Source organism: Eschrichtius robustus, chromosome 1, assembly GCF_028021215.1.
Source record: "Eschrichtius robustus isolate mEscRob2 chromosome 1, mEscRob2.pri, whole genome shotgun sequence".
In the NCBI taxonomy this organism is placed as follows: domain Eukaryota; kingdom Metazoa; phylum Chordata; class Mammalia; order Artiodactyla; family Eschrichtiidae; genus Eschrichtius; species Eschrichtius robustus.
The window spans coordinates 194,398,563-194,411,410 of record NC_090824.1 but is presented as its reverse complement, the minus strand read 5'-3'; the positions used below and the strand labels follow the sequence as shown (position 1 = coordinate 194,411,410).

Sequence of the window (12,848 nt, the reverse complement as noted above, 5' to 3'; positions counted from 1 at the left end):
ATATGACCTTGCCTTCCTCTGTTTCATGTCATAACCTCCTGGCATTACTCAGACCCATTAAAGCGTCATATCCTTTGCATGTTGTACAGTTGACCCTTGAACAACACAGGGGTTAGGGGCACTGACCCCCGCGCAGGTGAAGATCCCTGTGTAACTTTTGACTTCCCCAAAACTCAACTACTAATAGCCTACTGTTGACTGGAAACCTTACCAGTAACATAAACAGTCTATAACATATATTTGGTATGTTATATATATTCTATTACTGTATTCTTAAAGTAAGCTAAAGAAAAGAAAATATTATTAGGAAAATCATAAGGAAGAGATTTTACTTATGGTACATGTATTTATTGAAAAAAAAAAAATCCATGTATACGTGGACCTGTGCTGAAAGTTCAAACCCATGTTATTCAAGGCTCAATAATAAGTTGTATTTAACCTGACATTTATAGTTTGAAAGATAACATGGAGAATGAAAATTTTCTGAAAAGACCATTTTCATTTTTAAAACTCTCTTCAAACTGCAGTCCACTTTTCTCCACCTTCTTTCTAGTCACACATAGTACCTTTCAGCAACCTTGGCTACACCTATACTTCAGCTCTTTGACAATTAAGATATCTTACCTTTTTTAACCTTCAGTTTACACTGTCTAAGAATTTTATGCCTCCGCCTCATTTGGTTCTTGATAGTAAGCTTTTTAGATGTTTTTGATTATCTGATGTACCACTGCTTTTGATGCTGTTTCTTTTTCTCTTTGGGCTTAAAAAAAAAAAAAAGTTTATTTTAAGTTAAATGGCTCCTTTGATAGTTAAATTCAGGCATAGCTATGAAGCAAAGAGAATGTGCCTTTGGGAGGTTATAAGCCTGTTTTTACAAGCCTGGGTTTTTAAGTTACTTTACCTAATAAGGAACAATATTCCAAAGTCATCATCATAATTTAAATTCTAAATAGTAACAGATTACTCTGGTTTAAAAATAACCAAGTTTTGGCAAATTAGATGTCATCCTGTGTATTTGTCATTAAGGGTCTAAAAAGAACAGCTGTCAGGATTTTTGGCAGTCAAATGTGTTACAGTACTAGTAATTTAATCATGAAAGGAGAAAAATAAGCTTTTTTTTTTCATTGGTATCCACTGTTTTTCTTTTTTCTCTCCCCGTAGTATAAATCTCATGAAGAATAAATTAGATCCAGAAGGATTAGGAATCATATTATTGGGTCCATTTCTTCAAGAATTTTTTCCTGATCAGGTAACATAGCTGAAGAAATATAGTTATTGTTTTGTTCTGTTGGGAGGATCATATTATGATTGTTTCAGCATTTTTTTTCTACTAGTTAAAAATGTTCTAACATGCAGATATTAGACTAATAAAGCACTATTATCATGCAAATACTTTCCCAACAGAGAGGATAGAAGAGTTGTGTGTTCCAATATAGCAACGCAAAACTTTGATTGGGGAAGAGGGGTGGTGGAAGAGAGTATATACACCAATATAGACACATTGATATTATTTTTCTAAAGGAAGATTCAAATTCAGAAGTTTGTGGAGTAAAAGGAGAAAGATTCTCTTAAACCACTCCCACCCCTATTTTCCTTCTCTCGGGTGACTGCTGTTAATAGATTGGTATGTATCTTTTTAGAACTTTCTAAACACTAGCAAAGAAGGTAAAGGAGCCTGTATGTAGTGCGAACTGCTACCAGTGCCCCTAAGTTCGAGGAGGATTTTAGTTGAGTAAAAGGAAAGCCTTTTACTGGAGTGGAGCTGTGCCGCTTCATGCTGGGACGTGCCTTCCACTGGCTGTGACGGGAGCTGACTTATAAGGATCTATAGCCGTCCCAGTATGCTCAAGTTATGTCTGTGTCATTGGCTAATTCTACAGCCTGCACCTGGCTTGTCTTCCTATCTGAGTGCAGGGTTTTACCACTCACCCAAATGATTTAGCCAGGTGTACTGTGATCATTTCATCAGATACCAGCACGGTTTATGGGAAGGCTCGCAGGAGCAGCTACCGCTTATTAAGCATGTTCTCTGCACCCGGGCACCGTGCGCCTTATACGTTAGGTGTTATTTTTCCCCCATTTTGTCAGGGAGGAAACGGAGGATTAGAGAACTTAAGAAAATGGCTTAACGTCATACTGCTAGCACGAGGCCAGTTCAGGATCCAGTGTAGGGTATCTAAGCAAAGAGACAAAGTACTTTAACCACCGTTTTACACTACCTTTTGTTGCTATTTATTTTATATCAGTTGTTAGTTACTAGAACTGGAGATGTAAATTGTATTCAGTTGTAGTAAAATATTTATTTTGTAAGTTAAAGTATATTAACTAACTCTGAAAATCAACAGCCAAATTATCTAAGTGACTAATTGCACTGACTCATGTATACAATTAAGATGATTGAATAAATTCTAGATTTTTCTGTTTTGTAAAGCATTTGAAGGGGATACAAAAAATTATGAGCTTAGATTTTAGACATGAAAAGTTGAAAACAGTTAAAAATGTAAACAGTCTTTCAAAATAACAACTGAAGAGATAATGCAAAGTGTAGTATATGATTCACAAATTAATTGAGACAATTGTTAGAAAGATCCCAAAGTAATAAGGAACCCAAATAGTGTATTTAAGGCAAACTTTACAAAGTAAGATTTACCCCAGATCTTGAAAAACGAGAAAAGAGTTTTAAAAAAATCACAGATGTGCGAAGAGCCAACAACCAAAGGTCTCTTCATGGGAAGATGAGGAATGTGCTTGTCTCAAGCAGAATTCAGGAAGGTGAGAGGTTGGAGATAAGACTGGAAGGGTAGGTTAGGTCCTGTCGTTTAGGATTCTTGGTTGCAAATCCCAGCCTGAACTGCCTGACGTGGGCCGGAAAGATAGGAAGTGGGAGGAGTAGCTCGGAGCAACGGAAGGACAGAGGAAGCAGCGCCTGGAAGGTGGTGCCAGGAGCCTCTGGGGCTGGAAGGAGTCTCATCCCTGCCCGTTGGAAAGGAGCTTCTTCTCTTGGTTCCAACTGGAAAAAATTCCAAGGAGGGACACTGGCCCAACTTTTGTCACAATCAGATGTGACCAGGAGGATCCTTAAGGGGGATGGGCACGGGGAGACTCAGCCGTAGGCACTAAAGGGAATCAATCACTGGGAGTCAGGCACCTGCAGGGGCCCGACCGTTAACGGCCTTCAAGGCTACGTTCAGAGAGGTGAACGTGAGCTTTACCGAACTGAGAACCAAAGTTAGAACAGTGGGAACGACATGATCACTTTCTCTGGAAGTTGTTAGTATAATGATTTATTCAGTTTCCTTTCTCTATTGAATGTTGTTTAAGTCTCTAAGCACTATGTTTCCTTTTCACAGTTAAAGTTTACAATATTCAGAAGATATTTTTGTGGGGATGGAAACCCCCAATTTGATACTATGGACCGAATTGGAAGTATTGGTGCATATGTTTGTAATCTGAGTGAAAGTGGTATCACTGCTTTTCTGTATTTATTGAGAGGAACAAATTATTTATAAGCAGAAAAAAAGCAGAGATACAGTTTAGGAAATTGTTTTGCATTTTAGAACCGTGTCCTTTTTTTAAAAAAATTACAGTAATACATGCACGTATTTAAAAATATAAACTGTAGAAGGGCTTATGATAAAAATCAGCACTCCCCCAATTTCCTGTCTCTTCCCCAGAAGCAAATTTCAGCTTTTAGGTTTTATGGTAGTTAACTGCGTAAGTCTAAGTATCTTGCTTTGTCAGATGATTCCGTAATCAAAGGATGTGGAATTAAGAAACTTCCATTTTACTTTCAGTTGCTAATTAGAAATTGCCTGATATAAAGATTTAAAGTTTTAATTGTTCTTTGTTTATAACAGGGTTCCAGTGGTCCAGAGTCTTTTACTGTCTACCACTACAATGGACTGAAGCAATCAAATTACAATGAAAAGGTATGATAACGCACGTTGTAATTTGTCTTCACCTGGCTTGATAAAATATAGGAGTATATGACAATGTTTGATTCCCAAAAACTTGCTACCTAAGGAAGGAGATTATTCGAGGCGTCTCTTTACTAGTAATCAGAGCATATTTTAGACCTGGACTCAGTGAGATCTTCATTGGAATTTTGGGGCAGTACTTTCACTGGGACAGGATAACTCCATCTACATACATGTTGTTACCCTTGGGTGTTGTAGATGTTAACTAAATCAAGTTTAGTGTGCTGAAAGTTACTGATCCATTTAAACGGAGGAAGAAGGGGTAAGAGTGAGATTTTTGATTTAGAAAAATATTTTAAAGGATTTAAATTAATATCCATAACACCTAGCATTTATTGAGCATTTACCTGGAATTGTCTTAAGCACTTTGTTTTATCTGAAGTTGAACACCATCCCATGAAGTAAGTATTGCCTGTATATCCCCCTTTTACAAAGTGGAGGAAACTGACGCATGGGAGAGGTAAGCAGCTTGCCGCAGTCAGGCAGCTGGGAAACGGCGGAGCTGGGACGGGAGCCGAGGGCGTCCCCCTCAGAGCCCGCGGCTCACCCTCTATGCTTTGCTCCACGGACAAAGGCACATCAGTGCTTCACGTCCAGATATACTCACCCGCTTTAAATCAAAACTTTGGTCTCGCCAATTCACCCTCTTTGATTGATTAATGAGCCTTGTCTACACCTAAGATATAGCTCCTATGTGTGCATTTATGCCAGTAACAGTCACAGTAGATATAGCTAAAGCCTAACATGCCTTTTTTTTGTGTGTGTGGGAATACGGAAGTTTAAGTTATTCCTTTATTTTACTATAACTTTTAAATCTCAGAAAGCAGAAACCAAACAAAAAAACCAAGTATTTATACAAATAAAATAAATAATAAACTATAAAACTGTACTAGGGGAGTAAAGGAAGACTTGAACAAATGATGAGAGAAAGTGGTAATTGAGTGTGCTGTGTTCCAGAGAGCGGGGCCGCCCCCGGTAGCCTCTACAGACTCACTCCTCACAGTGGGGAGCGCCCACTGGCTTTTGAGTTGGAAGGTACCGTAGAGACCGTTGGTGCTGAACCCCTATTTTACTTCCCTCATGAATGGCCTCCAGTCTCTTGAAATACTGTGGTAGCGGTGTCTTCTTCCAGTGCCAGCAGCTGGCCCCACTGTCCTGAAGCAAGTGGTTCCGTTTTTAATACCTTAAACGATTAACGTCTTTATTGGAGTATAATTGCTTTACAGTGTTGTGTTAGTTGCTGCTGTATAACAAAGTGAATCAGCTATACGTATACATATTATCCCCATATCTCCTCCCTCTTGCGTCTCCCTCCCTATCCCACCCCTCTAGGTGGTCACAAAGCACAGAGCTGATCTCCCTGTGCTATGCGGCTGCTTCCCACTAGCTATTTTACATTTGGTGGCTAACGTGCCTTTTTAATTTGAAATACCCATGCTGGTTTCATATGTATCTAAATCGAGGATGGCTAGAGAAAATAATAGATCATAATGTATATTAGATGCATAATTTTAGTTAGAGCAGATCTAAACCTGTGACTAAAATTTACTTTTATTTTCATAACAATATATATTAGAACTTTTATTACATTAGGTTTGAAGATCTTTTTCATAGTAAAATGATTTACTGATATCTATAGCAAGATACAAATTGTCAATAAGCAAACTTGTATGCTCTGTTCTAATATGTGTAAATGAGTGCTTCCTCTAGATTTTGAAGTTTTATGTAGCCTTGTAACAGAAGGTACTTTATAGTCACTACTTAGTTACTTGCCTACACAATCCCTGCAAGGTAGGTCAGTCAAATATTATCCGTATTTTCCAGATGAGGCCTCTGAGACAGGGAGATTAAGTGACTCACCCAGGGTCACACAGCAAGTCATTGGCAGAGCAGGGATTGGAACTGAGTTCCTGATTCCCAATCGTGTCCTTGGTCTGCTTGGCCACGCTACCTGTATATAGTAAGTTTTCAAGTCGTGCTCATGACAAGCGTCTGACATACTAACAAAGAGGTCAGAAATCAAAGATGAACTATTAACATGACAGTAGTACGTAAGCACTCTTAACACGAAGCACGTATGCCATTAAGTTGCAGAGGTATAACATAAAGTTACTCAGGAGCTAGAAATCTGGTAGACCACAGAGTAAGGGTACTATTAAAAATATCTGAGGAAACAGACAACAGGAGAAGGCTGGCCAAGCGGAGGGGAATGTGACCCACCAGGGGCCACAGGCCAGGGCGGCCACACAGGCAGGTCGGGGTACTCCACCCAAGCAGGTCTGCTCTAACACCATGAGCAAGGGGTGTTCTTCGTGGACAATTTTTCAGAAAAAAGTTTTGCTCTGGAGAGCTGAAAAGCATGACTTACAGTTTTAATAGTAAATTTATTCCATCGAAACTAGAAAGTAATACAGCAACCAAAGTAAAGATGCAAAAAAGTAAAAGTATTCGTTTCACATTAAAGTATGTCTTTAGAGCCTCCTAAAAAAGGAGATTTATGAAACCAAATTATCTGGCCTAGTGATAGAAAATATTCCCATATTTAATGTTATTTAAGGAGACTCCAGCTTAAGGCTAATCAAGTTGTTTCTCTTGGCTCCTTGGTCAAATAGTTTATAGCTTTTATCTTGGAAGAATGTAATTACAATCATGTGTATCAGCCACTGAGTGTAAAAATCATTACACATACTTTGGAAGAGGGCAGTCATCTGTATCTGTTCCTTTTAAATTACGCAGTTAGTTAGAATTTCTCTTGGTACAAAGCGAAATTCATGACTGAATGCTCTAATGTCTACAGTGGGCGCTTATAATGAGTTAGGGCTTTAGTTAGTATGTTACTTCACAGATGACTTCTAAAAGTTGTTTGAAGAAATCAGAGTAAAACTTTTCTGATATCCACCTGCCAGTGTATCTTTTTAATAGTCATTGCCATTACATATAGAGATTTTTGTTTCTGACCTGATGTCCTTTAATTTTTTTTCTCCATGATATTTCATGCAGAACAAAGTACATTCATGAACAGCATTTCAGAAGTATTTAATACAGTAATGGAAAATTTCATTGACAAACATCCAGTTTGCTTGCAGCTCTGGAAATTCAACATTTAAATTGAAAGTAGAAAATAAAGTCCTTCTCAGAATATATAGCTGAGTGCCTCCATATTAAAGCAATAGGAAAAGAAAATTGTAAATTGATTCAAGGGGTATATATTATTGGAAGAATGATTTTTCTTTTATCAGAAATAGTATGTTCTTGGGATTTGCATACACTTCTTATAAATCATGATCTTTCTTACAGTCTAAATTCAGCTAGTAGTTAAAATTGTTTCACCATCTCGTTTCCAGATTTATTTTCACATTAGCAGATATTCTAGCTTATAATTTCTATCAAAATAAAATTAGATATAAAGTTCCATATGAAACAGTACACAGTGCCCTGTTTGCTAGCCTATGAAAAGTTCTGTATCCCTCACAAGACTTTGCTAAGAATATTGATTGATTGACCTTGGTGGCTTTATTTTGTTCAACAGGTAATGTATGTGGAAGGAACTGCAGTTGTTATGGGTTTTGAAGATCCCATGCTACAGACAGATGACACTCCTATTAAACGCTGTCTCCAAACCAAATGGCCATACATTGAATTACTCTGGACCACAGATCGGTCTCCTTCACTAAACTGATTTGCCGAAGTATTTATAAGGAAGATTGTAATAGCAGATGTTGAAAGAGGGATGAAAGACTGGCAGTTGGCTCAATTAAGCTATACACTGGTATCATTGATTGACTGTAAATAACAATTGAAAACACATTTTCAGTGTTTAAGATATGTTTAAATTATTTGTTTTAAAGCTTTAAGTTAAAGGTTACCCTATTTAAACTCTTTATGTGAAATTTACTAGCAAAACTAAGCTGTAATCAAAGTTTATCACTGTTGCAGTCAGATAATTTGGTCATATATCAAACATCATATTATAACATTTTAATACTGAGTATCAAAGTTACTATTTATAAACTACTTTGGGGTTTTATTTCATTCAGGCACAGTTTATTTAAATGATTCTGGCATGCAATATATCAGCCTCCACACTGAAATGCAAAAGAGTTTATCTTTGTTATTTTCTAAAAATCTGGTTTCCATTAGAAACATTGATAAATAACGAATTGTCAACCTGGATCTTTGACAATTGGCTTAGCTCTGGCATGTTTATAAAAAGTAGAAGCTATAAGGGAACATTACCATTTATTCACAGACATATAGAGGAAAGAGAATCTGATATAGTCTTAAGACTGTCAGCTTTCACTGTATTGCCAAATACACTTTTCCAAATTTGTCCCAACAGCCCTGTAAGCCAGCTTTCTTGTATATTTTAAATGTGATAAATGCATGAGAACATCTGTTATTACATTAGTATATTGCATTATTTATTATGATCCTAGTGGATGGTCTAAATAAACACTTTTTTTCCTTCAACCATATCCTTGATTTTTCACATTCATGGCTCAAAATAAACAAATACTTTTAAATGATTCTGCCCAGTAACCCTGAGAGCACAGCATAGAACAGACGCCTACTGGACGCACACGACCCCTCAAAAGGGAGACCAAACCTTATGCTTACCGAGGACCTCTGTAACTCAGACAGCCAGGAGCACCAGAACCTGACGGGCAGCTGTCTGCATCAGCGGACAAAGTTGCAGAAGCCCCATCCTGTTCATTTCTGAGAGAGATTTACTATATGTTGATTGATTGATTGATAGGTTTGTTGCCCAGCAATTTGAAATGTGAATAGCCAGAAAATACTTTCTTTCCTTCACTTGAGAAGCCAACAAGATATCCTCTTATGAATTTCAGAACTGAACTTTACCTTCAACAGTATAGTTGAATATGTGTTTCCTCTATAAGTCTCTTGGGGGTTTTATTTATATTTTTATAGACATTAACAATTACAATGATTAGATTTTAGCATAGGAAAAAAGCACAAAATTTTATATACAACAACTTTTGGTAGCACTGTGTTCAGGAGTGTGATACTAGCTACTACAATTACAGCTGTAAAATGTATTTTTGGTACATCTTGCCTATTACCAAATGGCTGTAAAACACATTATACTAGAATTAATCCCTAACTCTGGTCCTAAATTCCATAAGGATTATGAAAAAGCATAGATTCTTCTCAAACATTGAGCCTACAATATAGTCATTTCTCCTTAGAGTTGCTTCATAGCAAACCATCCCAAAATTCCACAACATAATCATTTTACAAAGCCTGTGGCTCAGGAGTTTGAACAGAATACAGTGGGCATGGCTTATCTGCCTCTCAATCTGGAGGCCCAGCTGGGAAACTGTAGGTTTCTTAACTCACATGACTGGCACGACTGGGGCCTTAGCTTGATCTCACTCACACACGACATCAAACAAACAATGCAGATAACGTTTTCTCTTCACGTCCAAGTGGGACACTTACCAAAACAGACTATATGCTGGACCATAAAACAAACTTGGAAAGTCCCCAAGAGTCTAGAAATTAAGCAGCACACTTCTGAATAACCCAAGGGTCAAAGTGGAATTGCAGTGGGAATTAGAACATATTTTTTACTGAATGATAATGAAAATAGTACATAGTAAAAATTGTGGAATGTAAGTAAAGCAGTGCTCAAAGGGAAATGTATAACTTTAAATACAGCAGAAAAATAGAAAGTTTGGAAATTAGAAAGCTAAGCTTTCATCTCAAAAACAAGAAACTGAAAGTAAAGTAAATAATGAGATAAAAAGAGATACTGACATGCAAAACAACAAATTTGGACTTTACACACCATGTGTAAGAGTTAACTTAAAATGATCAGAGATCTAACTGTAAGAGCTAAAACTATAAAAGAAAAAAACAATCCTCATCACAATGGGTTAGATGATGGTTTCTTAGAATACAAAAAACACAACAGCAGCAGCAAAGATAAATTGAACTTCATCAAAATTAAAACCTTTGTGTATCAAAGGACACCGTCAAGAAGGTGAGATGACAACCCACAGAATGGGAGAAAATACCTGAAAACCATACCTCATAAGGAATTTGTATCCAGAATATATAAAAAAATCTTATACAACACATAAATTAAAAATATTTTTAAATGGGCAAATGATTTGAAGAGATATATCTCCAAAGATGATATACAAAGGGCCAGTAAACACAAAAACATGCTTAACAAAATTAGTCATTAGGGAAATTAAAAGCTATGAGATACCACTTTACCTACCCTAGGATGTCTAAAATCAGAAAGCTAGATAGTAACGAGTGTTGGCAAAGATGTGGAGGAAATGGAAATCTTAAATTGGTGGGGATATAAAATAGTGAAGTCACTTTAGAAAAACAGTAGTGCAGTTCTTCAGAAAGTTAAATCAAGGGTGAGCATATGACCCAGCATTTCCACTCCTAGGTATACACCCAAGAGAAGCAAAACATATATACACACAAAATTTTTTCTTTAAATATTTATAGTGGTGTTATTCATCCTAGCCAAAAATGGAAACGACCTAAATGTCCATTAACCAATGGGTGGATAGATAAATGTAGTATATACATACAATGAAAAATTATTTGAAAATTAAGAAGAATTACTGATATGTACAACCACATGGATGAACTTGGAACACATGCTAAGAGAAAGAAGCCTGTTGCAGAAGACCACACATTATGATTCCATTTATGTGAAATGTCCAGAATAGGCAAACCACAGAGACAGAAAAGGGGTTAGCAGTCACAAGAGCCTAGGATGGGGACAGAGTGGAGGAACAGAATTGGGAAATGACTGCCAAGGTATAGGGGTTTCTTTTGGGGTGATAAGAATGTTCTGGAATAGATAGTGGTGATGGTTACACAACAGAATATACTAAAAACCACTGAATTGTAAGAATAAAAGATAAAACGAGAAACCCATGAAACAGAAAGCAGATATGTAATACAAAAAACGTCAGTAACACCAGAAGTTAGTTCTCGGGGGGTGGGGGGGTGGGGGGGTGGGGGGAACTAATAAAAAAAGGATAAAAACACCTAACAAAACTGATCAAGAACAAAATGAGAAATAAATTATTAACACCAAAAAAGAAAAGGGAAACATTGCTTTAAATTCTCCAGATATTAAAAAGACTGGAGTTAGAGTACATTCAAACTTAAGTTGTTACTACCGTAAAAGAGACTTGTTATAAATTTAAACCTCATGGTAACAACAAAGCAAAAACCTGTAATAGATAGATACACAAAAGATAAAGGAATCTAGGCATATCACTACAGAAGATCATCAAAACACAAATGAAGAGATCAAGAGAAGGAAAAAAACGAATTACAAAACAGCCAGAAAACAATTAACAAAATGGCAGTAAGTACATACCTATCAATAATTACCTAAAATGTAAATGGACTAAGTTCTCCAATCAGAATACATATCATGGCTGAATAGGTTTAAAAACAAACAAAAAACAAGACCCATCTACATGCTGCCTGCAACAGACTCCCTTCAGTTGTAAGGACACACTGAAAAGTGAAGGGATGTGAAATGATATTCTGCACAAATGGAAAACAAAAAAAAGCCTGGGGTAACTAAATGTTGATCAGGTAAAACTGACTTCCAGACAAAGACTGTAATAAGAGACAAGAGGTAATTATAAAATGATAATCCAACAAGAGGATATAATGTGTAAATTACACACAGCATAGGAGCACCTAAATATATAAAGCAAATATTAACAGCCCTAAAGGGAGAAGTAGACATCAGTATAACAACAGTAGGGGACTTTAATAATCCACTTTCATAAATGGATACAACATCCAGACATAAAATCAAAAAGGAAACATTGGACTTAAACTGCATGTTAGACCAGATGGACTTAACATATACAGAACATTCCATCCAAAAGCAACAGGATACACATTTTTCTCAAGCTAACATGAAACATTTTCCAGGATATATGATGTTAGGCCACAAAACAAGTCTTAACAAATTTAATAAGACTGAAATCATATCGAACATTGTTTCTGACCACAACGGTATGAAACTAGAAATCAGTTACAAGAAGAAAACTGGAAAATTCACAAATATGTGGATATTAAACAGCATGCTACTGAACAACCAATGGGTCAAAGAAGAATACAAAAGAGAAATAAAAAATTAAGACAAGTGAAAATGGAAATACAACACACAAAAACTTATGGGACACCAGAAGCAGTTCTAAGAGGGAAGTTCATACTGATAAATGCCGATGTAAAGAAACAAGAAAGATCTCAAATAAACGACCTGACTTTACACCTCAAAGACAAAAAAAACAAATGAATCCCAAGTTTGTGGAAGGAAGGAAATAACAGATCAAGCAGAAATAAAGTAGACTAAAAAGACAATTAAAAGATCATTGAAACTAAGCTAGTTTTTGAAGATACACAAAATTGACAACATTTGGCTAGACTCACCAAGAAAAAGAGAACTCAAACATCAGAAATGAGAGCAGAAGCAAGAAGACCTACTACAGTCCTGCAGCCTGTGGAACAAAAACCACATTCACAGAAAGATAGACAAGATGAAAAGGCAGAGGGCTATGTGCCAGATGAAGGAACAAGATAAAACCCCAGAAAAACAACTAAATGAAGTGGAGATAGGCAACCTTCCAGAAAAAGAATTCAGAATAATGATAGTGAAGATGATCCAGGACCTCGGAAAAAGAATGGAGGCAAAGATCGAGAAGATGCAAGAAATGTTTATCAAAGACCTAGAAGAATTAAAGAACAAACAAACAGAGATGAACAATACAATAACTGAAATGAAAACTACACTAGAAGGAATCAATAGCAGAATAACTGAGGCAGAAGAACGGATAAGTGCCCTGGAAG

At 36.5% G+C, this 12,848-nt stretch overlaps 1 protein-coding gene across 3 annotated transcripts in view; it reads left to right on the top strand.

The window, feature by feature from the left end:
* Positions 1-8,447, top strand: part of MINDY3 (MINDY lysine 48 deubiquitinase 3) — an 89,177-nt gene extending 80,730 nt beyond the window's left edge. For all 3 annotated transcript variants that reach the window (XM_068561970.1, XM_068561980.1, XM_068561974.1), the window contains 3 exons: positions 1,162-1,249; positions 3,858-3,929; positions 7,507-8,447. In XM_068561970.1, coding sequence (XP_068418071.1) covers positions 1,162-1,249; positions 3,858-3,929; positions 7,507-7,656 — 310 coding nt within the window. In that variant the 3' untranslated portion in view covers positions 7,657-8,447. The remainder of the gene's footprint in view (positions 1-1,161; positions 1,250-3,857; positions 3,930-7,506) is intronic.
* Positions 8,448-12,848: the final 4,401 nt, after the last annotated feature.